The 26,261-nt window shown below is 50.9% G+C and overlaps 10 protein-coding genes across 10 annotated transcripts; 1 reads left to right on the top strand and 9 right to left on the bottom strand.

Annotated features, from left to right (window-relative positions):
• Positions 1-68: 68 nt before the first annotated feature.
• Positions 69-1,249, bottom strand: ASPBRDRAFT_68183 (uncharacterized protein). The gene is made up of 2 exons (XM_067628990.1): positions 886-1,249; positions 69-805 (listed from the first exon to the last, which is right to left on the bottom strand). Exons 1-2 carry the CDS (start codon positions 1,132-1,134, stop codon positions 197-199), a joined length of 858 nt encoding a protein of 285 aa, XP_067475907.1. The 5' UTR covers positions 1,135-1,249; the 3' UTR covers positions 69-196.
• Positions 1,250-1,611: 362 nt separating this feature from the next.
• Positions 1,612-2,869, bottom strand: ASPBRDRAFT_33243 (putative DnaJ domain protein Psi; the record flags this gene model as incomplete). The annotated part of the gene is made up of 3 exons (XM_067623095.1): positions 1,612-1,908; positions 1,964-2,652; positions 2,722-2,869. 3 exons carry the CDS (start codon positions 2,867-2,869, stop codon positions 1,612-1,614), a joined length of 1,134 nt encoding a protein of 377 aa, XP_067475906.1.
• A 766-nt stretch (positions 2,870-3,635) lies between these two features.
• Positions 3,636-5,689, bottom strand: cp1 (putative carboxypeptidase S1; the record flags this gene model as incomplete). Its single annotated transcript, XM_067627831.1, has 2 exons — positions 3,636-5,441; positions 5,537-5,689. 2 exons carry the CDS (start codon positions 5,687-5,689, stop codon positions 3,636-3,638), a joined length of 1,959 nt encoding a protein of 652 aa, XP_067475905.1.
• A 769-nt stretch (positions 5,690-6,458) lies between these two features.
• Positions 6,459-8,450, bottom strand: ASPBRDRAFT_199083 (uncharacterized protein; the record flags this gene model as incomplete). The annotated part of the gene is made up of 1 exon (XM_067621283.1): positions 6,459-8,450. The coding sequence occupies one exon, from the start codon at positions 8,448-8,450 to the stop codon at positions 6,459-6,461; it is 1,992 nt and encodes a 663-aa protein (XP_067475904.1).
• Positions 8,451-8,634: 184 nt separating this feature from the next.
• ASPBRDRAFT_46848 (uncharacterized protein) lies at positions 8,635-9,039 on the bottom strand. The gene has a single exon (XM_067625732.1). The coding sequence runs from the start codon at positions 8,924-8,926 to the stop codon at positions 8,711-8,713; it is 216 nt and encodes a 71-aa protein (XP_067475903.1). The 5' UTR covers positions 8,927-9,039; the 3' UTR covers positions 8,635-8,710.
• Positions 9,040-13,058: 4,019 nt separating this feature from the next.
• ASPBRDRAFT_46845 (uncharacterized protein) lies at positions 13,059-15,444 on the bottom strand. Its single transcript, XM_067625731.1, has 6 exons — positions 15,284-15,444; positions 14,984-15,232; positions 14,289-14,915; positions 14,046-14,229; positions 13,337-13,985; positions 13,059-13,257 (listed from the first exon to the last, which is right to left on the bottom strand). Exons 1-5 carry the CDS (start codon positions 15,359-15,361, stop codon positions 13,393-13,395), a joined length of 1,731 nt encoding a protein of 576 aa, XP_067475902.1. The 5' UTR covers positions 15,362-15,444; the 3' UTR covers positions 13,059-13,257; positions 13,337-13,392.
• Positions 15,445-16,856: 1,412 nt separating this feature from the next.
• Positions 16,857-20,617, bottom strand: tah18 (NAPDH-dependent diflavin reductase; the record flags this gene model as incomplete). Its single annotated transcript, XM_067627830.1, has 9 exons — positions 16,857-16,939; positions 17,020-17,680; positions 17,882-17,958; positions 18,020-18,085; positions 18,397-18,398; positions 18,430-19,841; positions 19,980-20,082; positions 20,170-20,345; positions 20,462-20,617. 9 exons carry the CDS (start codon positions 20,615-20,617, stop codon positions 16,857-16,859), a joined length of 2,736 nt encoding a protein of 911 aa, XP_067475901.1.
• Positions 20,618-20,946: 329 nt separating this feature from the next.
• ASPBRDRAFT_46842 (DNA-directed RNA polymerase III subunit C31) lies at positions 20,947-22,288 on the bottom strand. The gene is made up of 3 exons (XM_067625729.1): positions 22,061-22,288; positions 21,602-21,848; positions 20,947-21,525 (listed from the first exon to the last, which is right to left on the bottom strand). The coding sequence occupies exons 1-3, from the start codon at positions 22,166-22,168 to the stop codon at positions 21,131-21,133; spliced, it is 750 nt and encodes a 249-aa protein (XP_067475900.1). The 5' UTR covers positions 22,169-22,288; the 3' UTR covers positions 20,947-21,130.
• A 210-nt stretch (positions 22,289-22,498) lies between these two features.
• Positions 22,499-25,049, bottom strand: ASPBRDRAFT_46840 (uncharacterized protein). The gene has a single exon (XM_067625728.1). The coding sequence runs from the start codon at positions 24,800-24,802 to the stop codon at positions 22,616-22,618; it is 2,187 nt and encodes a 728-aa protein (XP_067475899.1). The 5' UTR covers positions 24,803-25,049; the 3' UTR covers positions 22,499-22,615.
• ASPBRDRAFT_57997 (COP9 signalosome complex subunit 6) lies at positions 24,801-26,043 on the top strand (the record flags this gene model as incomplete). The annotated part of the gene is made up of 3 exons (XM_067627829.1): positions 24,801-25,071; positions 25,136-25,609; positions 25,673-26,043. The coding sequence occupies 3 exons, from the start codon at positions 24,801-24,803 to the stop codon at positions 26,041-26,043; spliced, it is 1,116 nt and encodes a 371-aa protein (XP_067475898.1).
• Between the last annotated feature and the right edge of the window lie 218 nt (positions 26,044-26,261).

Below are 26,261 nucleotides of genomic sequence, written 5' to 3'. Positions count from 1 at the left end.
GATATGTTGAAACCTGTTGCATGTCCGCAACCTTCATCCAAGAGAGCCTGAGTAACAAAAATGTAGTAGTAATTATTGGTAATATTATTATTTTATAGAGTTAAAGACTGGGGTTCCGATTGCAACCGTCTATATACACTCCCAACTTCCCCCAATTCAGATAAAACTATTGATAAATGGACTTGAGTATCGACCATCAAGACCTGTCAGATAGCTCTGTCCAAGGATCCGGCGTGTCTATAAGACGATATTCAGTGATAAAGATATCCTTGGGTTTCGTCCAGTCCAACCTATCTTTCTTAGTACGCACTAAAGACTGCCACATCTCCCGTTTCTCTTTTGGTCCTGTCCAGGCAAAGACAGCATGAGCCCACTTTCCGCCAAACTCCTTTCCCCTCTTATTCTTCTCCTCCGCCCATTCTACATCATTAGTACCCTCAAGGTCAAGGTTCTTCTCGCCCCATTCCTCCGAAACATTAGTACCATCAATAACATCACAAAGCTGGAGCATGTCACAAGTATCCAAACAGCTTTGAATGAAGACATCCAGCTTGGGATACGGCAATCCTCTAGGACTGCGTGTGAAGTTGGCAGGGTGACAGTCAATATACATATCAATTGAAGGAACAAGGATGAAGTAATGATCAGTCCCTCTGCTTTTGAACCGGTGGTACGTGTGGATAAGAGAGCAGGGACTATAATATGGCCATGGTTTAATTAGGCGATACTGCGTTGCGTATGGTTCTGATTGTAGTAGCTCTGCTGCTTGGCTTATGAGCTCTGTTGGGACGCAGATTTCCCAGTCCTGCAACATGGGACGAATATTTATCAGTTTCCGCATTATGAAGAAGTAGAAGGTGATCAGAGAGTTACGGAGCGACTTACATCACGAACTCTGCCAGTGCCGTAGAAAACAAGGGCAGCTATACCAACTAGACAGCAAGGGATATCCAGCACCCGGGTAACGGCAAGAGTATCATCTGTGCCATGTCCATTATTAGATGAGCGTTCATTGCTGTACGTGGACTCGGTGTCGGAGCAGTCGCCGGATTCTTTGGTTTGGTTGTCACTATTCGACCCGGCCTGCGAAGGAGTGCCCAGAGAAGACAAGGGATGACGTTTTAGCCAACTCATGATCTCCCAATTGGAAGAAGATCAGAGATGATGGTAAGATTATGACTTGTTGAATATCAGATAATGGTGTGCCCTTATTTACTAGAGAGGGTTGGAGTGGATTGTCGGGGAAGAGGTCAGGGATTCGAAGGTCTGCTCAGGGAATGGACAGACGGAGTGGCCTAGTGCACGAGACCCAGGTAGGACAACCTTGAACCCCGTGATATTCTACTAAAGGTGCCCAGAGTATAGCGCTTCGATGCTTAACTAAAGATTTGGCCGACACATAATCGGAGTGCTGCTTTACATTAAATCAATGTATTATCTCATACAGGTATATAAGCTTTTATTCCAAGCTACTACTGCACCATCGTCATCACATCCATCACTCATCACGGAACCAGCCGCACGCCCAACGCCATAATGCTAACAGACCGAACGAAATGGGAATAGAAATAAACCATAGGAGTATCGAAAACAAATAAAGAGAAAGAGGAATCACGGGAGAACGTCCTTGAGAATATCCTTCTGCGACGCGCTCAGGCTAGCCGGGAACCGCACATTCACCCGAACCACCAAATCGCCGCGCTCACTGGGCTTCTTCGAGATCGTCATGCCCAGTCCTGGGAACCGCTCTTCGTGTCCGGGCTGTGTCGGACCGGGCTTGGACACCCGGATTGATTTGCCGTCGATCGTGCGGACGATGCGCTCCCAGCCGGTGAGCGCCTCCCGCAGACTAAGTTCAACGGTTGTAACGAGGTTGTCGCCTTGGCGTTTGAAGTTGGGGTGTTCTTTCTGCTGGTTGTTAGTATGATTGAACAAGAATAAATGAATACGGAAGGAGACCTACCTCTGTCACGATCAGATGCACGTCCTGTCGACCACCCTCCTCCTGATCGCCTACTCCCCGGTACTTGATCTTCGAGCCGGTCCGCAGACCCGGCTTGATATTCGCTTCCAGCGTCACATCCTGTACGGTTCGCTTGCCGCTCGCATCAAACGTCTTGCTCTTCACCGACACCTTCTTGGTTGTACCGCGCATCAGCTCCTCCAGCGTCAGCGGCAGCTCCTTCTCCATCACTGTGGGCTCAGGCGTGGGCGCGCGCTGCGACGATTGCTTGAATCCACTAGGTCCACGGCTACTCCGGAAGTTCCGACCGCCGCCGAGCCCACCTCCCAGCATCGAGAAGATATCGTCGTCATCCATACCGCCGCCGCCCATACCACCGCCCATACCGCCCATGCTGCCTTTAGCAAAATTGCGGAAGATATCGTCTGCATTGCTGAACCGGAACCCGCCGCCGCCGCCGCCAGGACCAGTCGAGAAGTGGAATGTCCGGGTACCACCACCGCCGCCGCCGGGCATACCGCCGAACGAGAACCCGCCGGGCATGCCACCTTCGAAGGGGTTGGGGCCGTCGGCACCACCGCCGCCGCTGGTCGGCGGGGGACCGCCACGAAGGAGATATTCAAGGCCGAATTGGTCATAAACTTTTCGTTTCTCAGGGTCGGAAAGAACCTCGTATGCCTGGGACACGTCTGCAAAAACATTAGCACCATTGACCGGAAAAGGGAGGCTGGGGCGGGGTAAGTAGGGTCAGAACATACCTTTGAACTTCTCCGAAGCGGCCGCATTGTCCTTGTTCTTGTCGGGGTGGTACTTCAATGCCGCCTTGCGGTAAGCTTTCTTAATTTCATCCTGCGACGCATCGGGCCTAATCGAGAGGGCATCGTAGAGTTTCGTTTCTGCAACCATTGTGGAGTCGATTGGCGAGGGGCCAAAATATCGGTCAAAGGAATCGTAGTCACAGAGTCAACAGTTATGGTAGAAATATGATGCACAGCGCTAATTGGCGAGTCCAGACACCATATAAGCACACCGCGAGGGGGTCACACCACGGGGCGTGAGATGGGAAGAATCGAGGGGAGGGGCGCAGAGTCTCGAATGACGTAGAAGATTCAGTGTGATCCGCGAGTCCGATCGGGAGGTATATCGAACGGGAGATAATACTGGTCAAAAAGGGATCGATTCAAGACATCAAGACACAGTTAATGGTTGTACTTGAGGGAGTTAGCGGAGAAAGCCAGGTGTGAGGACGAGGGCTGATGTATAGTGCAGCGCCGGCGGCTTTCAGGTGAGCCTGCGGTGACGTGTGACGTTGACTGCAGCGGTCGACCAATAGAAGGTTCGAGAAGGTTCGATGGCGGAGATGGAGGGGTCAACCCGTGATGCCATACGGATGTTCCGTGTGATAATGTTGGAGATGAGGATAAACAGGGTCCAGCCGGTGGATATAGGAGTTTAACAGGTCTGATGCCGATACTGAGATGGACTGATGGAAATGAGGAGAGCTTCCATTCTTCCCTTTTGGGAGTCAGCCGGCCACTTGCCGGATCGAGCTAGTCACTTATCCAGGTATACATACTTAGTCATCCTTGCATAACGAAGTGAATAGTTAATCAACTAACTACTTAAGTATCATAACTATCAATACTATCAACCTGTCAACACATTGCAAAGACTACTGTACCAACGGGGCCTGTGCCAAATTATCACCATCACCGCTGAACAAGTCCTCAGTATCATCCACAACAACCCAATTCCTCACCACTGCATCCCCACTCACTACCCGTTCGCGCTGCTCATCCGTGCAAGTCGAATCCATCGCCAACAGATAGCACGTCGGTTCAGGGCTCTCCGGCACCTCATTCTTAATATGCCATGTCGACGACGGTCCCTCCGTCCCATAGTCCTGATTCTCCACCGTAGAAACTCTCCCCGTCGCAATGTCCCAGTTGAACTGGGCCCGATTGAAAATCTCATACGCCGTCTCGGGCTGATAGAACGGCACCTCATGGCCCGCCTGAAAGACACGCGTGAACGAGAAGTTCCCGTACTGTCTGACCAGGCCCCCAACATAAGATGATGCTGTCTGCACCTCTGCATACCCAGCAGCCCGGAACTTCTCCGCTTCCTCATACTCCACCAGCAGACTGACCTCTTCCCCGCCGCGCCACGGACAAGCATAGTCCCGATCCCCATACACCATAGCCACCTTGACCCCAGAGTCAAGCAAATACTCGATATCCCCAATCATGCCGCGGGCATCATCGCGCGGATAATCTCCCGTCGAGTCGAAGCTCGCTCCCACAGCGTCCGACGACATGGTATAGTTCACCGGGACTCCGAGCGCTTTCTGCACCCACGGACGATTCAGGAACCCGACGAAGTACGGGATGAGAGCCGCATCCGGCGTGAAATGTGCGATGTCGTAGTACCCGCGGCCGGAGGTATTCGTATACAGGCTCTTGATCTCCTGGATACAGTAGGTCGACGCCTCCGTGCAGACGCGATTCACTGTCTCATTGTCGCCGTACATGAGGGGATCCCCGAGCTCGCCAGCATCGCGACACTCGATGATCATATCTCTGCATCCGCCGGGCTTGCTCCAATTGTCCATGGCCCGGTCGTAGAGCGTGCGATTGATTCCTTCGATCCCATAGGTATTGTTATACGCCATCTCCGGGAACGAAGGGACCTGCACGAGTAGATCCACACAACCATTGATTATGCCCAGGGTGTCCAGATGTATTTTCTTTCCGATACCGACCTCCCCACTCTCAATCCTCTCATTCATCTCCTGGAAGAGTGCCGTATATGCAGGTCCATACCGACCACCATATGACTCCGTCCATATACTCACCCTGTCATCACCACCCTCACCACCAACAGTAGAAGTATATTCCTCAAACTCCCCCAACCAAACCTGCAACGCAACCCACAACGCCCTCCCCCCATTAACCGTCCCATTCAGCGTGCCCTCCACATCCTGACTCGGCAGCGTACCCACCAGAAAAGTCTCGTTCTGCACCGGCACAGTCCCATCAATATCAATATCAACACTAATTTCCCCACTCAACAAATCCACCGTCCCATTCCTCAACACATCATAGCTAAACCCCGTCTGCACCGGCTGCTCAATATACAACATATCGACGTACTCATTCCACGACCACGGATTATATTTCGTAGAATTCGAGTCCGTATTTACCGTACACGGTCCATTTTCTTGAAATAACCCGATCATGGAGGATCCGCCGGGTCCGCCGTTCATCCAGATGGTGAGGGGGGATGATGATGATGATGATGAGCTGTTGGTGGCATTGTTGCTGTGGCGGGCGGGAAAGTACCAGAAAAAGGTATTAATCGGGTAAGATTGCGAGATGCTGATACCCGGGATAGAGAGATTGGTGAGAGTGTGCGGAGGGAGGTGGATGTAACCGGAGTAGCTAGGTGTTTGAGGGGTGGTACCGCAGATGCCCAGGGGCTGGTATTGATTATCGATCAGTAATATGTTCGATTAAAATGGAATGGGAAGTGGGAGGGGAGTGTAATCAGCTAGATAGTAGTTAGCTCACTGACCTGTTTATATGTAATCTTCGCACCCGGAAATACCTCCGAATGAATAACGGTGAGATTCTCCGGTGTAGGAGGGAAATATGATTGTTGTCCTGCGACTAAGGTGGTGAGAGTAGTGATACCTAGAAGGGATGATGATAAAATGGGAAAAGGCATGATGGCGGTGGTTGTCCGTTCCAGCCCAGTGGGAATCCTTCTCACTGGGAAGGAAGTTTATCAAAAAAAAAAGCAATCAATTTGATGATAATCAGGCGAAGGAAGTAGTATAAATACTAGTCAACGTTAACTACTTTGTCCTACTACGCTGATAACGCCATCGCCGATAAGCCGGCGGATCGCCGGTTGTCAGTCTCACTCGTTTACTCCACTCTACTCTAACTACCGTTAGCTAGCTACTAGTCTATGTAAGCGGGATTTAACTGCCGAGTCTATTCACGTTCAGTTTGTGACAGCTTCAGTAAGTAGAAAGAGTCTTGGTTCATCGATTGATCGACATTCCGATTTGGTTCAGAGGATCTGAGTGCGCGCCATGATGTAGGTGGCTCGATGGTGATCGGGTGTCACATACAAATCAAGGAATCGTGGGTTAATGCCAATGTACTACGGGAAGAGGGTATGGAGAAGAGAACATAGGGATATATTGTCAAACTCAAAATCACGCTTCCAAGCATCTTACCACGTCCCAGTCAGTATCCATCCCGAGACGCCCAGGTATCCATGCCCAATTTGAAACCCAAACACCACGCACGCTAAGGCTAGCATTACACTATGACATAAAACATGACAACAAAGAGCTCGTAGCCCTGAGACAAACAGCCGAGACACAGTGGGAATCAAGCATGCAATATGCAACGGGATGAATCCCATGTAACAATATGCCAGAAAGAATATATACAGAAAAGTGGCGGCAATGAGCTCTGTTCACTCACGCAACCTGGGGTTGCACCGTAGCATCAACTTTGACGTGGTCATCAGAAGTGACAGTTTTGGTGGGTGCCAGATCCGTGTCTGGCTCGGCCCAGGGTGAGACTTCAGACTCATGAACGTATGTGGGAGTGCTTGCATCAGATGATGCTTCGCGAGTCTTCTCGGTCTCCTTGGCCTCTTTGGCCTCGGCCTCCTCGGATGCCACGTCCGAGTCGTGCACACTGGATACCGAATGGAACTCTTCGCGGTCTGGAGACGGCTTGTTGGACGACTCCGGGGCACCAGCCGAGGACAGGTCACTTTCCGAATCGCTCTTGTGGTAAAGACGCATCTCTGTGAACCCATACGTGGCGTGTCCTGGGCTTGACGCCACGGAACGCCGGCGGCTGTGGGCGTAGGGGCTCGCCGTGGGCGAGCTAGGAGTCGAGGTCGAGACAGGAGCGGGAGCCCGCTGGGGGTTCCTCGGAGGAAGGGCCGGGGGAATCCGCTTGGGGATCGTCACAAGGCGCGCCCGTGTGAAGGTAGGCGAGTGACGCTTCAAATCGACAGGCGCGATGAAATCTTCGACCGGGACAGGAGAATGGGCAGCACTCTCACGCTTCGATACTGTAGCGCTGCTGACCTCGTGAATTTCCACATCGTCATCCTCCAAATCGCCAACTTCGTCCTCAACATCCTCCCGGCCATGATATTCTTCATGTTCCGGGATGACAGTCTCCCACCGTCCCTCCTCGTTGTCCCATGGACTGGTTTCAGCCCGGTCGGATACATCACGGTAGCTCCGGGAGGAGGCACGGCTGATCGAGGTCGGAGCAGTCGTAGGACCATCATCAGTTTGGGTCCCTCGATCCATACTGGCGTAGCTCTGCACACTTGCTCGCCAGCTATTGCGTGGTGAGCTGTCGATGCTCCGTCGGAACGTCGCATAGATCGGGCTGTTAGGGTTGGGCTTGAACTCGAACGCTTCCTGTGAGGGTCTGGACTTCGACCCAGCTTCGCGGATGAAAAGACCCTCCGCCTCCAGCGCCTTAACACCGAATGGATCGGGGTCCTCCGGGTCGGGAATGCCGAACGAGCCCGGTCCAGGCACAAGCTCGACATCCCCAGGGGTTTCTCCGGGTGGCAGCAAGTTCTCGTCCACATTCGGGTTGCCCTCGGCAGCTTTGACGGTGTTGAGGAGGGTTTGAATCGATGCAGGCGGCCGTTTGGCCTTGCCCGCGAGGATGTCAGTAACCGATATGCGCTCGCCATAGAAACGCTCGTTCTCATCGGTACGCTCAATGATAATGGTACCATCCACTGCGATGCCAGCATACAGACCACGACTCTTCATGTAGGTCCAGATGGGGGCCTGGCGCTTGTGCACCTCCGAATCCAGCACTCCGCCCATCCCAACCGGACCGGCTGCAGCGCTGACTTCTCCACCCAAGGTGCAGCGCACCTTCTTGAAAGCCTCCAAGGCCTCATAGGTATTGATGACTACCACACAGTCATAGATATCCACGCCCGCCAGGAAACCGATACCAGCGGTATGGAGCATGATACCGGAAGGCGGACTCCATTCATTGGTATCTGGGGTGCGCGCCAGGAGCACACCACTTCCGCCCGAGCCACTAACCCAGAGGCCTGTGCGCATGGTAGTGAAGATGGCGAGACCCTTGGCCCGCTGTATAACCCTAGCGGGGATCTTCTTCAAGACCCGCTGCTTGCCCTGGGGGCGATCTATCTTGCCGGATTGTTTGCTGATCGAGCTGTCGGTGCTTTGCCGTTCGGCATCGTCGTTGGAGTAGAAACCATCTTTGCAGAAACTTCGTAGAATTCGCGCAGCTTTGTCGCTTTCTTTATCGAGGGTCATGGGCCAGAAGGCCTCCGCGCCGACCTTGTAGGAAAGCCGGTTGACGGGGTCGCCCAGCTTGTCGAGGGTATGCCATGCTTTATCGAAACCTTTTTTAGATGTGCCTTTCGTCTTCTCCCACAGAGTGGAAGGCATGGTGGCGACTCAGAATCCCGTGGGGTTCTCCAAGCCTACCAAACCAAGTATGACAGGACTCCGTCCTGGGAGACCGAGCAGTGGGCAACGCAGCGGTCTATAATTGCGGGTGTAGCAGCAGTGGTAGACGAAGACGGCCGAAGCAATACACATAAAATCACCCAATGCGGCCGAGAATGTATAAGCAGCAGCAAACGGGTGCAACAGGAGTTGGGGTGACAACTGAGGAATGCGGGTCCGGAGCGTAGTGAGAATGCAAGTCAACTATATAGTATCCGGAACGTCAGTGATCTGCGACGAAAGGAAATTGCATGTATGGATGCAGGAGAGGTAGGAGACGGGGTCATATTCTTAAAAACCCAAGATGACTGCGAGGTTTTCGCCGTGCTAGCCGTGCGTTCCAGACCGAGCCTTGAGTGGGTGGCGAGCAGCTGGAGAACTTGGTGACATACGAGGAAAGGAAGGAGGGGAACCATGGAACGGACAAATGATGATTCGGGGGTCGGCTTACCTCCACCTGAGCCTCGCCAGGGCAGCGAAAAAAGTGTCAATATATCCGAGCGAGAGTGAAAAAAAGGGACCAGATGAAACAGCAACTAATTTCCGTGTCCGCAGTACGCAGGAGCAGGGACAGTTTATGTAGGAGGAGAGAGGTAAACCCCGGAGTGGAGGGGATGATCGACCCGTAGGACCCGTCGGTCAGATGTGCAGATGTGCTAGAGATGTAGGCTGGATGTATGACCGAGAGCTAATGCAGTGGAGGAGGAAGAAGAAAAAGCAAGCAAGCAAGCAGAATAGGGAAAAGGATAGATCCTCTCACTCAAAGGCGAGAGGGGAAGACTAAATGGAAGGAGTCTGCAGAGCCGTGGATGCGAACCAGGCACGAATACTCGCACGGCTGGGTCGGAAGGGCATGGTTGGACTGACTGGAAGTGGAAGGGAAGTGGCTGGCCGGAGATGGAACGGCCGGATGAACAGGCGTACAGGAAGTCAAGTCAGTCAGCAGAATGACGAGAAAGTGGAGAGAGCGATTCCATGAGGAGGACAAGACCAGGATGTTAGGCAGTCACTTGTTCAGTCTGGTTCCGGATGCATGGCATCATAGAAAGCACCAGCACCAGCGTCATCGCCTTCGCCGCGCCCGATAAGCCGATCGGATTAGATTTCTTCTCTACATTTCACAAATTCATAATTTGCCCGTCGGCTGTTCGGATCTAGTAGTAAGATAGGATGCTCGACATTCTTCTATCCTAGTCCATTATTCATCCTCTGTCAGATGCTGTTCTCGCCATGATACCTTTCTTCCATGGAAGAATCCTCCACCCTCCAGCCCAATGACGGCGTCATCGTCTACGTACCCGATGGCGATGGCGATGGGGCCAAGAGTCCCTGGACCAGATCCCCAGCTAATTAATCTTTAGTTAGTCTTTTTAACTAAACTAGAATCCACCCTCACAATTTCCTTGTTGAAAAAGAATACCGAACAAAAAAATAAATAAATAAAATAAAATAAAATAAAATAAAATCCATTCCCGATTAACTTCCACTAGATCCGCATGAATTTTCCCCTCTTCATCCCTGCCTTCCTCTCAAAAAATTAAAAAAGGAAAAAAAAAAAACACATCCACTCAAGGGATGTATCAACTTCCCACCCGAAGAATATGACAGGTCCAATCGCTTCATCTGCCGCGGATTTGTTATTGCTTTACATGCAGTGGTGCTGAGGTGCTCTTTTCTTCCTTCTAGTTCCTTCAGCCCCAACCCAGCCTGCCAGCCAGCCAGTCACCTGGCTAACTACGGAGTAAACTAGTTATCTAACCCTGTCTGGCCCCCATCCATGGATGGGTAGATAATATCCCCTCACTTCATTTCCTTCTCGTCGCCCAGGCAAAGAAAATTCTCTGCATTAGTTTCATGTTTGCATGTCCCCACCAGTATCCCCCTACATGCAGAACTGAGTAAGTAACTAAGTAGCCAAGTAGGTAGGAAGTAAACAAGTCACCAGGTTAGTTAATATAGACGTGATCACCATTTGTTCCTAGCTAAACTACTCCGGAAGTAGAAAGTAAATATCCTAGTCCCTGACAGGTCCAATTTTTCTCTCTTCTTCCCCTTCTCCACCCCCAATCGAGATCCAATAGTCTAGTCTCGTCTAGTCTCGTCTAGTCGGAGTGGTTAGTTCCACATCGCGCCAACGACAGGGAAGAGCGTTGCTCAGGATACTACTACTCCCACTACATCCTACTCTCCTACTTACCTTCCTACCTAACTTCCCTGTTAACTACCTGTGTCAATCGATCTAGGTAGGACATGATAATCCCAATTGACGCAAGTGGCTGACATATCATCCCTGATATCCTCCCTCAATCGCAATGTTTCAAGGGATATAAAAAGAAAAAAAAAGAAAAAAAAAATAGATAAAAAGCACCTTGTTACAAAATGTACCTACCCAGATATTATCTACTACTAAAACCAGTTAGAGTAACCTGACATGTCCAACCAACTTCCTGCCCACCACTGCATCACCCCCTTCCGACAAAGTTTCATCCATCCCGGGGCCATTGAAGCCAAGGAAGGGAACTCAGGAACGGGAACGGGAAGCAGAACGAACGAACGAACCTCTCATCTCATCTCCCCTGGAGCATGTGCGAGAAACAAAATTTTCACTTCCCGTGTTGTTTCTTGGATATATCATATGCCATCGGTGGAATTTCAAGGTTAGCAGTGTCCCACGAGGATAGGTTGGATGATGCTGATGCGGTTATTGCGGTTGAGAGGAGAAGGTTATTCCCGTCGGTAGGTTGTTAACTAAGGGAGTAACTATCTACCCCTACTTACTCTCTATCATTTCATGGGCAATCTAGATGATAGGTGAGTATCCCCCCTTCTAGAACCATAGATGCTAGTAAATAGAAACAGAATGTTCCACAATCCCTGAAATCTTGAAACGGTCCACTCCAGTCCAGCTCTGCTCAGCTGAACCACAGCTGAATCCCTGTCTACTTACTACTGGCTATTCTTAGACGAGACGAGGCAACTTCGGCCGAAACACACTCACCCATCCATCACCCAGTCGACGATCGTAAAACTTCAGCGTGACCTTTGAAATGAACTAGCGTGCGTACTCGGTGCTGTGTACACCATCAATCGAATTAAACAATGATAGTTGTATTCCTGTCATAATGGCTAGTGGATCAATAGCTAAAGGTAGCGAGTCATGTCGTTAGCTAATAGCTAAATAGCTAATTAGTTAGTTAAGCTAAGGATCAGAAAGTTAGATGGATATACGTGGATAAATTGAGTTTTCAGTTCGCGTTCGAGTTCGCACTATCTAGGTTACCAACCGTGCCTGATATGATGTATCGGATTGTGTCAATCCCACGGTAGGTACAGTGAACAGAGGGGGGAAAAGGAGATTGATCGATCGGAGGTATGCTCCGTAGATAGTTTGATTGATGGATGCGAACTGCGAACGGGGGTGTCGTTCACACTCTGGCAGTTGGGTTTGTGTGTCTGTGTGCTTGCTTGTCTGTCTCGTGGAAATATCTGCAGTTGAAGGTTAACTCTACTACTCTACTTACTATATCTAGAGTTCAAGTGCACGTAGCATGGATATAGAATTATAGATACAATAAAAATCTAAGATTCATAGCAATCCCACATCCAACAACAACAACTACTACTACTACTACTACTACTACTACTACTAACCAACAGCTTACCAATTCCTATTATCATTTACTAATTAACATTCCACCCCGTCCCCTCCTCTTCCCTTCCACCCATGTACGACCATCTAATAGGCGGTTTATCTATACCGATGGTATACATCCAACAATATATCTCCATCCAGCTTAGTACTCAATTCAAAGCTAGTACCCATCCTAGTGCATGCAATTACCATCACCACCATCCCCTACGCTAATTGCTAGTAACTACATAGTTACTAGAACTCATCTGTCTGCTCCTCATCGAGATCCCGATTCGACGATTCGATGGCCGGCTCAGGGTTCCCGGTGCATGGGTCCCACGCTGGACTAGATAGTAGATACTGGTTTGGCAATCCAGCGGATCGGGATCCTACTCCGTAGTAGTTTTTTAACTAAAGAACTGGATTGCTGCGGGAATCGAGCGACTTTCCCTTTCTGCTTTAGGTCGGACTTGGTGCGGCATTTTGCTCACTGAGCAGCCCGGAGCGTCGGAGGAGTACAAAATTGCATGTCCTGAGCAATCCTTGAGTGATTCTATATTGCTCCGGGACTAAACACTAGAGAAGTGACTGTTATCCTGACCGCTCGTCTGAGTTTACACGATCTAGTCATGTGACACAAATAAAATGTGTATATTAATATTGTGTATTTCACTTTCGTCTCACCGGTGTGTCTGTCATTTTCCTGGTCCTTAAGAAATATTAAGCCTCATTCTAATGGTCATTTTATGTTTAACTCAGTCTTCCTAATATTAATATACTCTCGAGAACTAATAGTGTCAATCCAAGTGCTTACCAAATAGGCATTGCTTATAGATTAACAATGCTCTGTAATTATTCAAGACCTATACTTCTCCTGATCACGACCTTTTTGGGTCTTGTAATATTTAACTGTACTAGAGGTCTTGAAAATTGTCAATTTATAGTATCTATATAATATACTATTCTAGAAATGCCTGACTGTTTGATCAGCTTCAACACACTCTACCTGGCCATTAGCCCCCTTAAATACAGAACTGCCCGGTGTTCCTTAGAATCAGGACCAAAGCCCATAATGGTCCCCGTCGCTGCCCGTCTAGCATTTTTGCAGAAAGTCCGCTGCAAAGAGAAGTTAGATCCAGGCATATAAGGGAGGGAGAAATAAAAGAAATCAGACGGCTCATATCTGCAAGCTCACCCTCAACGATACACCATTTCTGTAGGATGGCGCAAGACAAAGCCATGACGGAAGGATCAGTGGCGATCGAGTAATGCCTGTCGAGTTGCAACAAGCCCATAGACAACGACGAGCATCGCTTGACTGATACCTAGCCAGGCAAGGGTCGGAAGTTGGCCACCAACGAAATTGGCAAACAACAAGCACACATACGTCAGATACAAAGAGGGTAAGAAGAAAACGTTAAGGGACCGCAGGGTAAGTCTTATCCATCGCCTCTGCTTGTTGAACGTATCCCCCAACACAAGAGAGAAGAGAATCACCTCCCAAAGGCCAATTACTGGAGCAAAGAGAAATAAGTAACAAGAATAAGAATAACCTTCACCAAACGCAATAAAGACTTCTGGTAAAGATTCGGCTCCCGTGGCGCCAAAGGCTAGCAATGTAAGAATGGGTAGCAGCATGAAAATGCAATAAACACCGGCGGAATGTAGAGCAATATGGTCTGAGCTCCAAGTAGCATGCCTCAGAAGCCCACTGTGTCTGGCCGCTGCCAGAGTGGGAGTCGATCTACAGGAAGCAGGGAGCATTGTCTGGACCGTGGTTGCATCTTGAGACAACAGTTCATGTGTTGCTTCTCCCGCGGAGTGGTAGCTTCCTCGTCCCGTGTCTAGTACACAAGGTACGCTTAGTACTTCTTTTCTGTGCTAGATTCCGGATTTCCACTCACCATCGTCACAGTGAAATGATTCTACTATCGTTATGAGGGGCCCGGCGAGCAATAGCATCGCGATGACCTGCCCAAACGTCCAATCGCTGGAGCCATCCAGGAATCCAGTCGGATAATCAACCACCTGAAATGTGGATTTGAAACGATAAACACCCCAAAAGTAAGCGAAGGCGACCCAGCAGATCTGGATTAAGTATCAGTTCGCGTTCGAAAATAAGCAGAGAAGTAGGAAGAATGACTAGCCTCCATGAAGACAGATGTCCATGCATCGATAAGTAGACCTGCTGATAGCTTTACTGCTAATAATGGATAATAGCAGAGCATGCACTTGAAACTAGGTGACTGGGCTGCTGCATCTGACCAGTAATGCACAATTCGCAAGCATGTATATGTCCAGCGGCTGATTCTCGCCCTTGCCTTCGCGAAGACATCCACTGAGAGAAAACGATAAAGCTTGATCACGCGCACCATAAATGAAAAGCCGATTAGCAGAATGGAGCTAAGCATGTTGAAGAAGGCTCGCTGGAATGGTGGTTTGATTTGAATGAAGCAGATCGCGGCATCAGTGAATGCGGGCTTATTGCTTTCTTGAAAGCTCCAACCATAGTTCCCAGTGAATCCTAAGCTAATTGCCAAGAGAACACATAATATAGCCATGGCAGCTAATCGCCATGTACGCTCAGAGGCGTGAAGGTAAAGATGATTGCGCAATATTGTTAGACAGGAAAGATGTGTAAGGGTGGAGAACCAAGTCAGATTTACTACTGCTTGCCAGTAGAATGTTTGTAGACCAGAGCCAAGCTGTGAATAGCCACTGATTATTACTGAATAGCCAGCCAAGAGCTGCATGTCACTGAATGCGATGATACACTGTGAGTATGATCTTTGTCAGTACAGCATGAGAGAGGAATGGTTATGACAGCTTAGTGGGAGCGAACCCTGATAAATGCTTTCTCGAAGCCGGGATGAGTGACAGTATTGCATCCAAATGCCCCCAGACAAGTCGCTGCTATCCGTCTCGACGCCTCAAGTATGCGTTTGTCGACTATATTAGGATAAAAAGCCCTGGGTGCATGTTGCCTTGCGGACCCCTGGAATGGATCGTAAGAGGGATCATATGCGATAAGATAGTATAATAAGAGAACAACAACTACGATTCCAGCTGTTATAATATAGCTAAGGACAACCTATAGGATACAGATTAGATTAGCCTTATACTCTGTTCTGTATGTGCTTACACCTGTGCCTGTGATATCACTGTTGACAACCCAGTCGGGAGCTGGGCCTGAGCAGTTGTACTTCCAAGATGTACTCATTGCTTTTACGCGTCTGAATCGAGGAGCTGTGGTCATGCAACGGTTTCACAAAGGCATGAAGAGAACGGGAACCTGGTTTGAAGGGTCGTCGCTTTTTATAAGGTGCGCCGAAAAGCAAACATATGCAGGCCAACTGCGCCACGGTAAACCCGCCCATGATGTGCTCCAACAGCCACACACACACTGCCGCTGATTATCGTGGCTCAGAGGCCGTCCAACTCGTGCTTCGCTCGGTAACTTTGACCTCTGGGAAACGCCACCATGCAACTTGACATCACAGGCCTCCATTTCGCAACCGATAACGAACAAAAGGCCCAGAACCCGTGCGAACTTGAATCTGCTGTACCTTCTTCGGATGTATCTGTGACCCTTTCCGTCGGTCGACAATTTGCAGGTTGCGAGAAGTGACATTTGCGCACTGAGTGCTGAGACTTCTCTTCGGTCTCTACCTGCTCATGAGCGTAGAAGAAATGATTTCGGAGCTACTGGGAAAACTATAGTATCTACATTTCGTGCACGATAACGTAATCAACGTTTGGGCGGCCCACTGTCAGAATCCACTTTGTAGTGCGCTTTAGGTAGTGAATCCTCCGGAGTCCAGAGGCTAGTACCGCTAGGCTATCCGGTAAAAGACTAGAATTCTGAGTCAACAGACTCAGAACGCGCATCACTTTTAAGCTTGCAGAGTTACAGGTGAATGTGAGGATCCCGGATTTTCACATAACCCTCCAGCCTAACCAGGTGGATGCCCCCGGCCACCAGATTAGTGCGTATAAGCTAGCCCCCAACCAGGATTCGCAGGCTAGTCACGTGGTTTCCCACGCCACGTGACCAGGTCAAATCTCTAATTGTCAGCCGCGCACCGGAGTCCCTAGGTACGTGCTCCATGAGCAATCCGTGAGTATCCTAGAGCACACACAGATCCTTCACGTGCCACCCTCATAAAAGCAGCGGCACTTCAATCGGGTAAGCAAACGCGAGTCGCAGTAAAACAGTTCACTTATACACTAGTGCATGTGCATGTGGGTATATGTGTCAGCGTGACAGGGGGATGGGTGGGTGGGTATAGGCATGTGTCATATTGGAGACGGTTGAATTGTTTGAATTGTCGGGCTAGTCTAGTTACTTCAGTCTAGTTGCCGGATGAACTCCCGAGGTCAAGCTGTCTACTGTCTAAGTGGATAGATAGTTCGTGTCTGTACTCATCGCGTGACAGAGTCGGTAGTTACTATTCATCTCTCCTACTCTAACAGGCAATTGCTCCTGTTCAATGGGTAGCCAGCCACAGATAGAGTTTAAGCATAAGTATGTACTACTCCGTACACAGGAGTCTGACATACACGTCAGGGTTAGGATGCACTGAGAGATAAAAAAATGGGAAATGAGGTCCAGCCGTTCAGCTGACACTGGACGCGAGTCTAGTCGTAAACATACACACAGTCACACAAACACAAGGTATACCTATTGTATCCAATCATCTGCCCTACTCCACCCTTTACAAGGCACCCAGCTCCTTCAGCTTGCCGATCAAGCCATCGACATCCTCGACCTTGCCACCGCCCTGGCGAGCCGGGGGTTCTGGAAGGAGTTAGTACACGGAAGATTGCCGAGAGGTACGAGGATAACAAAAGAAGAAATAGATAGGCAATAGAACTCACCAGTAACCTTAAGAGTCTTCAACCGCTTCTTATCCTCAACACCAAAGTCCGCCAACGTCTTCTTCTCCAAAGGCTTCTTCTTAGCCTTCATGATGTTCGGCAGCGTAGCATAGCGGGGCTCGTTCAACCGCAAATCCGTAGTGATAACCATAGGCAGCTTAGCCCGCAGCGTCTCAACACCACCATCCACCTCGTGCGTCACCTCCACCGTTCCATCCGCATCCTTGATATCGACCTTGCTCGCCTGCGTCGCCTGCGGCCATCCCAACAGACCTGCCAGCATCTGGCCCGTCTGGCCCTGGTCGCCATCGATCGCCTGTTTACCCAGCAGCACCAGGTTGATGTTCTCAGACTTGACCACACCCTGCAGCATCTTGGCGATCGTCAGGGGCTCGGGACCACCATCGGGGCTGTCGCCGACGTCGACGTGGAATGCGCGGTCGGCACCCATGGCCATAGCGGTGCGGAGGGTATCGGCGCACTTGGCTCCGCCAGCGGAGAGGGCGAGGATGTTATCGACCTTCATGGGGCTCTGGTTCTTGGCGCCGCGTTCGCGCAGACGGATGGCTTCTTCGACGGAGAGTTCATCGAACGGGTTCAGGGAGTGCTTGACACCGGCGGTTTCGACGCCGGTGTTGGCCTTGTTGACGCGGGGTTTGACCTATCCATGATCAGAGATGCCCAGAGTGCAGAGTAATCTTGTAATGCCGAAATATCGCAATAATATAATAAATGGAGGTGTTGGTGCCGACGGAGCATCAATTGCAACCCGCGCGTGCGGGCAACTTTGCTCTCGGAGATGTGACTCTTTTCACCGAGAACGGAGCAGAAGGAGCACGAGGCGACAAAAACCAAAACTCACCGCATAGTCGATAACCCGCTTGATGGGGACAAGAATGCGCAAGCCGCTCATTATGATAGAATTATGGGATAAAGAGACTTTTCGGAAGAAGGAAAAGGCAATGGAGGGAGAGGAGCAGCAGCGTGAGGGGGCGTCGACTCTTAAGGCGAGCAAGAAGCCGTTTGGAGGGAAGGGTAAAGAGACACCGATCCGTCGGAGCAGCAGCTGTCCATCCGCGGCAGAAAACAGGTTACCTGGGCGGAGAGTCCCCCGAGGCGGGCCGAGATTCCATCGACGATTGCTGCTCTTCCGCCGCCAACCGAGGTTAGCCTCTTCTCTGAGGATTACTTTGTACGACCGATTGGCAGTGTAGCGGGGTCAAAGGCATGTAAATGATCTCATAGGGTCGGTTCTATCTGAATACGGGGGGTATACTGTGCTTGATTTACTCTATCCGCGTGGTGTCGGATATGGGGGACATGCCATCGCTCTATCTATAGGTATGGATGGGATAACCGCTTCACATGTGACGGTACCACTTGGCGGATCACCAAGTTTCCTGCTTATACCGCCCCGTCTTCTCCATGCCGAGCAGATACTGCTCGGCCCCTTGTTCGTTAAATCGATCGGTTTCCACCTCTGCGCCGTGCTGGAATGCTTCTGTCAGCGCCTCCCTTACTGCCTTGGGCATCTGTCCGGAGGAACCGCAGATATACACCGACCCCGCCATGTCATGCAGCAGCTTGAACAGCAGCGCATAGTTCTGCCGGATCACATCTTGCACATAGACCTTTTGGTTTTGGTCTCGAGAGAATGCAGTAAGCACATTCAACTTGGTCAATTGACCTAGCTGCTGCCATTCTTCTTCGAAGAAGAAATCTGCCTCTCGGTTGCGACCGCCGTAGACCAGAAGTGTCGGTCCGATACTGAGCTCAACCCCCGGGTTTTCCTTCTGATATGCCTTGATAATCGCTGCTTTTTCCCAGAGCATAGATCGCAGCGGTGCCAGACCGGTGCCGGGGCCGACCAGGACGGTTGGGCCGACGAGCTGGTTGACGGAGGAATTGAGTCCCCCGCGTTGCAGCTGTACCTTTAGGGTGCTTCCAGGTCGAAGCGCAGAGATGTACCGTGTACATACACCCTGCCTAATCTTCTTGATGACCGTCTGATACTTGACAATGGCAATCATCAGTTCAAACTTGGTGCCGCCCTCAGGACCCCTCTTCAGCTCGCCACCACTGGCAATACTGAATTGTCTCCCCTTCAGGATAGGAAATACTGAGATAGCATGCTGCCACGGCACCTTGACCGAATCAAACTCATGCAAGACTTCCAGAATACTCCGTCTGGGACGGGTAGTGTAATCCCACAGCTCGTCAAGATACTCGGGACTGGTATACGTGAACTCTAGTAGACGCTCCTTGTGCATTTCATCGCTCGTGTAATGCGCGATTTCCGCAAAGAAGGACCGGCGCGGGATAGCCTGAATATCAAGATAATCCGTAAGAAGCGCCCGCAGTGTCAATTGCGGGTACGAGTCGAGACCCCGAATAGGCGGTAGAGGGAGGTCATCAGCGGGAATATGGCTGTTCGGAACCAAGCAGATGAGCTGGTCAGCTTGTTCCTCCCATCCCATCATCTGGATCAGAGCATTCACGTCGGTAGAGAAGTTCTTGGGGGTAATGCATAACATATCCCCAGGGACATAGGATGTATGTTCAGGCACAGTAAGAGAGACATGGCGCACATCCTGCCAATGCTTCTGCGGTGTCAATCGTTTATTCTCCCTAAGCGTTGCCGTCAAGGTATCAGGCAGAGGTCGCAGATCATGATCCAAACGAGTCAACTTCGGATTGTCATCCGGCGCAGGTAGGTTTTCATGTGTCCCAGGAACTACATGTCCATCCTGTGCCGTGACCGTATCCCCCTCCTGGAGCTTCAGAATCCACTTCGGCGGCAACTGAGCATCATCCGGTATCGGCTCCAGCCCCTCAGGCAGCGGATACGTCTCGAGCAAATGTGTACGTAGACCGGTTAACCACGGAATAAACGTCCCTTCGAGCCTATACAACACACAATTAGCAAGCCATCCCCCAGACAGTAAGACAGATAGCTAAACCCACCCTTCGGGATGTTGCTGATCCGCCTCCCCAGCATCATACATCTCACTCGCACCCAGCTGCAACAGCCTCTTATGCAGTTTGCGCGCCGCCCAATTGAACCTGTCCAAGCCAACCAGTCAGCCACAACCAAATCCAATCCTCAGTCCAACCCTGGTATGGTCTAAGATAGAACAGAACAAAACCTACTTCGGATAAGAGCTATCACCCAACCCAAATGACACAAACCGAACACCGTCTAGATAATCCCCGGGAAGCCTCTTCAACAACAACGACCGCCAAAACGATCTCGCATTCGCCGGGAAATCACCCTGTCCTGTCGTTGCGACAACAAATATAATGAGTGTATGCGACTTGAGTACGTCCTACACAAAGTATAACCTCGTTAGCATGCATTGCATTGCAACACCCACATAATGCAAATCCCCACTGAGCACATCACTCAACGTAATCAATTGACGTAGGTGTAGTTGAAACTCACCGGCCTATACTCATTCATCTCCAACACATGCGTCCGGAAATGTAATCTCTCCGCCAACGCCCCCAGCTCCTCGGCGACTTCCTGCGAATTGCCCGTTTCGGAGCCATAGAGGACGAGAGCTGAGCGCCGCGCTGGGGCTGATTGGCTGCCGTTCATTGTGTACCTAAGTACTACTTACTGAGTACTGCCCCCTGTGCCTCTCTCTCCCTGGTAGTGTGGTGTGGTAATGGGGCTGGCTGTTGTCACTTGTGGCTTATCGTTCGCCGGGTCCTTTTTTTTGACCTTCCCCTCGTTCGGCTTGAGGGGTTCGATTCGATCGTCCAGTTGGCGCGAGGAAGAGCGGGATGACGTCATCCCGAGGATTGGAGAGGATTAACTAGTTGGATACAGATGAATCTCTATACTCTATGCATTGTGGGAGGTGCTGGGGGTGGGGATTGTGGTGTACAAAGATAGTTACGAGGAGAACGAGTATTGGTAGAATGTGCTGTGATATTGGGTCAGGATCAGATAGGCAATTACACTGTCAGATAATCCGGCAATGGCGTGAATGAATATACCCAATCATTTATGGGGACAAACCAGAAGTAATCGCTAGATTGATAAGCTCAAATGACAAAGAATCGTAGTTTTGAACAAAGGGTATCTCAAGAATCCAGCTCTCTCGATCTAATAAGTATCCTCCTCACCGCCACCACCACCATCGCCGAACCCATCATCCCCATACTCATCATCACCACCATCAAAGTACTGCTCGGCGTTATAATCCCCACCCATCTCATCGTCATCATCCTCGAAGTCATCATCTTCGATCTCCTCCTCTTCCTGCTCCTCCTCCGGATCCAGAATATCCCCGTCCCCATCGTCATCATCATCAGGCCCCTCACCCTCCTCACCACCCTTCGTCCGCTTGGCCGCATCCTCATCCTCCTCTTCATCATCGTCCTCAAATCCCCTCTTCACCCCAGCACGCGCTACCTGCGGCACATACCCATCCATCGCGGCATCGGGCTTGAACGTTGGCTGAATCGTCTGCCACAATTCGCGGGGGAAGAATTTCATCACTACACAAAGAAGACAAATCCCCATTAGCACATATTCCCTCCTCGCCGTAGAACATATGGATGATATAAGACTCACCATACTGTCTCCCCTGTAACCTCGGCAATGCCCTCTTCTTCTTCTGATACTTGCCCGAATAACTAGGCATACCATGAAACGGATCGAAGTTCGCCCGAGCCGCACTCTCCTTCTTCATCGACGACCCCGCCCCCTCCAGAATCGAGTAATAGGGACCATCGTGAAACCGTTCCCGGAGAGTGCGATACAAGTCCACCTGCAATTGTTGCTGCGAGGAGAGTGGTCTGGCGCGGGGGACGGTGTATTTCTGTTTGTACAAAGTCATGATGGTTAGAAAGCTTCTTCCTGCTATCAAGAAAGAAAAGCAACGGCAACAGCAACAATGATGACAGTGTGGTTCATAAACGATGTTGGTGGACGTGTGACACGTTACAGCAATGAACAGAGTGCCATGTCACGAAAAGGAAGCGAACAAAGAAGCAAATATATCACATCACATCGCATCAACCCAAAACATACAGGGAACAAAGGCGTCGGCGCCGTATCAGGTTCTCCGCTGGGATCTGCCTCCCAAGTGAATTCGGCTCCGGGGAGCTTTCTGCCTTTCTTTGCGCCGAATCGGGACATGCCGGGCGAAAGAGGTTATTCACTTGCAGATATGCCCCTGTTTGTCAATTCGGTTGGAGATGATGGCTCCGATGGAAGATAGGCGATTAATATCCAAGGGGGGGGAAGAGGCCGAAGCGCTGGCGGGCGTTTAAAGCGCCATGATTCAATGGGCTGAGAAAAAAGTTCCGGCCGAGCTTGGGTTTGGCTCACCGCCTGCGGGGATCTGCGCGAATTTGGTAATTAGGGTACCGGGGCGGGAACCCTCGTATATCCCGTGATGGGCCAATCAGAGTGCAGATGCCGATAAGTGTATCACTACGTAGTATGTAGTAGGGATTACTAGTATTACTGGTATAGGGATTCATTGCTTATTGCTGAATGGCAGAACTATGAATAGTACAGGTATCTAGTGGCGTAATCGTAAATCGTCGAATGAGATGGGCACAACGCAACGCCAGCCCTCAACTATAAACCAACGGTGGCAACCTGGTTTGCAGTCTGAGACACAGGCCCCCATGGCCCCTCGTTCACTCGTTGCCGGAGAGTACGCATGATGTCCTCGAATCCTTCCATTTGTCCGCCGTTATCCTTCAGACAATCATACAACGCAACTAAGACCTCGTGTTTCGCCGTTGCCACTTTCCAGACCGCATGCTGGGAATCGCCTGCTCCGCCTCCGACGAATTCTGCATATGAGCGAGGAGGCTTGAACAAATAGGGCAAGAGAACAGTCAGTGCTGGCGGTGTAAGGGCTGCCCAAGCGCCCGATGATGGAAGAACTCCCTGTGTAGCGGGGGACAAACTCTCCAAAGCTTGCTCGGTAGGAAGCTGGTATCGGGCAGTTCCAGGGACAGACGAGGTGACTTCGCCCGTCAAGATTTGCCAATTAGCTGTGATGAGGGATCTCATGAGCGATATTGACGCCAACGAAACGTCCTTCATAGCAAGAATATCCGCCGTCGCAACGACATCCGTCCAGAAGTTGGTGTGCTGATTGGTGTACATGAAATACAGCGCGCGGGCAGCCGCGGCCTCTTTGTGCCAGTCTGTCGGCATCTGGCCAGATGCATTCAACTCCATCGAGTCCGTAAGGTCCTGCTTGACTGGACCATGAAGGATCTTAGCCAGCACGTCCAAAGCCTCTTTATTGGGAGGACTGGTTGGCAAGGCCAGAACAGGGTTCATTCCATGTTTGCTGGCTTCTACGAGCAGAACTCGGGGCAGACAGGAGAGTACGTTCAGCTGTCCGCTAGGAACCGGCCCATGTGCCCACTGAGAAGTTGAGATCGCCACTGAGGCAGCAATACGAGACAATATCCGATCCAGAAGATGCTGCGGGTTTTGCAAAAAGTGGTTGGGATACAGCTCAGCATACTGCGCAACGTAAGTCATGATAGGACCGCAGAGATAAGCCAGGTCCACCGAGTCCAGCTTTGACTCATCCAAGTAATACTCCAATAACGTAGAGTGGATGTTATGTGAGATGAGGAAATCCAGGGCGGGGGAGGAAAAGGTGGATGCTGACTGCACGATGGTCCGCGCAATGAGACCAGGCGCATCAATCTCCAGAAGATCATGGTAAAAGTTGATCAGAGTCATGTGCATGAGAACATCTCCCTTGTCGACCATATGGCAGGCAGCGAAATGGAGGAGGCCGTTGCTCTGGTATTTCCTCTCAACTTCTGGCACTTGTGGCTTTGAGATGATGTCCCAATGTAGTCGACCCGCCTTCACTAGCAGTCCCATCAAGCGTCCCTGGGCTACAGTCTTGTCGCGTTTGGACAGACTTCCGGTTCCATTGTCCGTGAGACTGCAGAAGGAAAATAGCAGCCCATAGACATCCTTGTCTGTGAAAATCCGCCTCCAGACGAGCCCTTGCCCACCGGTGGCCTCATCGCCCTCATGCCCACTATTCTCGAGCGGACTGGCCGAGTCAACCTCCAAGAGCTCCCAGATTGTGTCAAATGCCGCCTGTGCTACAGCCGTGGAAGAGGTTGAAAGCCACAGCTCCACCAAGGATGAGACCAGTTCCGGGTCGCCAGCAACGATGGCAGCATCGCTAGCGACGTGTCCTGCCTTGCGCAGCAGCGACAGAGCCAATAAGTTGATAGGCTCCGATGGCGCTTTGAAACCGGCAATGAAATTGATCGGAGGATCGACAGAGTGAAGGTCAGCGAAGCTAAGATACGTAGTAGCCTTGACACCAAGAGCGGTAAGAGGAGTCGGGTCCTCCTGCAGGACAGGGAGAAGCTGCGATATCTGGAGCAAAAGGGTGGCGGGGACTCTGCGATCGACGGTCTCGGTAAGCTCGAGCTTCAACTTGTCTAGAATAGTCGTATCTAGACGAGTAGATGGATCGCGCTGCACCTGTTCCAGGTGCTGTCGGACCTCATCATAAGTAGATGGAACGGCCATGTTGATGCCAGACAGATCCACGATGATGCGCTCCGTGGGGGGAAGTGAGAGACGATGAAGGCAAGTCAGGAACGGCTTTCTTATCCTCATCGGCGGGGAAAGCTGGTTGCAAACGGGACAAACACCGATGACATCTCCGCCAGTCTCCCCGACGATAAGTTCCAGACCATCACAGCTGTCCACCTGCCTATCGACTCGGTATACCATCATCTCCCTCAAGGATATACCGATCATCATGTCTGATCAGCCCGAATCTCTCCTATCTCCGAAGAACTCCGACTCCGGCCTCCATATCCAGCTCCACCCACTGATCCTCCTGACTATCTCAGACCACATCACCCGCCATGCCGCCCGCTCTCAGCAGGGACCTATAGTGGGAGCGCTTCTAGGCCAGCAGAACGGGCGCGAGATCACCTTGGAGCACGCCTTTGAATGTATCGTGAATGAAGGTGCCAATGGAGAACTCCAGATCCCGCAAGACTGGTTTGTGGAAAGAGTCAAGCAATGTAAGTCCTGTTCACCTGTGATTCTGAACCATCTACATGTATCTCGTCGCTGACTTCCTTCAAGTCAAAGATGTACACAAAGCTCCAGCTCTTGACCTTGTCGGCTGGTGGTCAACTGCTCCTCCGTCCGGTCCCAACACCGCCCATCTCCCAATCCATCGCCAGATCCTCCACACCCACAATGAGTCCGCTGTGTTCCTCGCATTCCACCCATCCCTGGTACAAGACGCATCCTCCAACGGCGGCAAGCTCCCCGTGACAATCTATGAAAGCGTATACGAGGGCGAAAATGCGACAGAGAACAGCAAGACGATGCAGGTTGATGGAGAGGAACAACAATCCCTAACGATTAGATTCCGAGAATTGCCCTACTCCGTCGAAACAGGAGAAGCTGAGATGATTGGCATCGACACAGTAGCACGGACAGCCAGAAACGCCGCCGTAGACACACAAGGCACGACCTCTGGTACAAAACAAACAGCTGGCAAAGAACCCAGCAAGGACCAGTCAGACGTGCTCTCCCCGGAGGAAGAAGAGCGTAAGTCACCCCACCACCCTCACTCAGATCCGAGCCCATCACTAATCAAAAACAATTCCACAGTAATCGCCAGCCTCACCACCCGCCTCAACGCCATCAGGACCCTTGAATCCCGCATCTCACTCATCAAATCCTACGTCGCGAGCATCTCCACCTCCACCGACTCAGAAACCTCCAACTCAACAACCACTCTCTCCCACCCCATCCTCCGCAACATCAACGCCCTCCTATCGCACCTCTCTCTCCTGACCCCTCAAGAACAAAGCGCCTTCACCGCCGAAGCCATCGCCCAGAGCAACGATGTCCATCTCGTCTCCCTATTAGGCCAACTCGGCCAGAGCATCAGCGCGATGCGCGAGCTCGGGAAACGGACCGCGCTGATGAACAGCGTGCGACGGACGACGATGTCGCGGAAAACGCAACAATTAGCTTAGCAGAATCGGTTCGCCGATGAGTCGTTTTCGACTCGCGATGGAGTGAGCCATGGATAGGATAGAGTTAATCTACGTAGCTGGTAGCGCTTAACGAACAACGAATGCATGATCATACCCTGATTAGTTTCTTAACTGTGCTCTACTTACTATGTAGACATGTACCACTACTAATATATCATCACAAACATCAACTACAATCACAGTCACCACAGTGCAGT

Source organism: Aspergillus brasiliensis (genome assembly GCF_001889945.1).
Source record: "Aspergillus brasiliensis CBS 101740 unplaced genomic scaffold ASPBRscaffold_12, whole genome shotgun sequence".
NCBI lineage: Eukaryota > Fungi > Ascomycota > Eurotiomycetes > Eurotiales > Aspergillaceae > Aspergillus > Aspergillus brasiliensis.
This window is presented reverse-complemented; position numbering and strand designations above follow the sequence as displayed.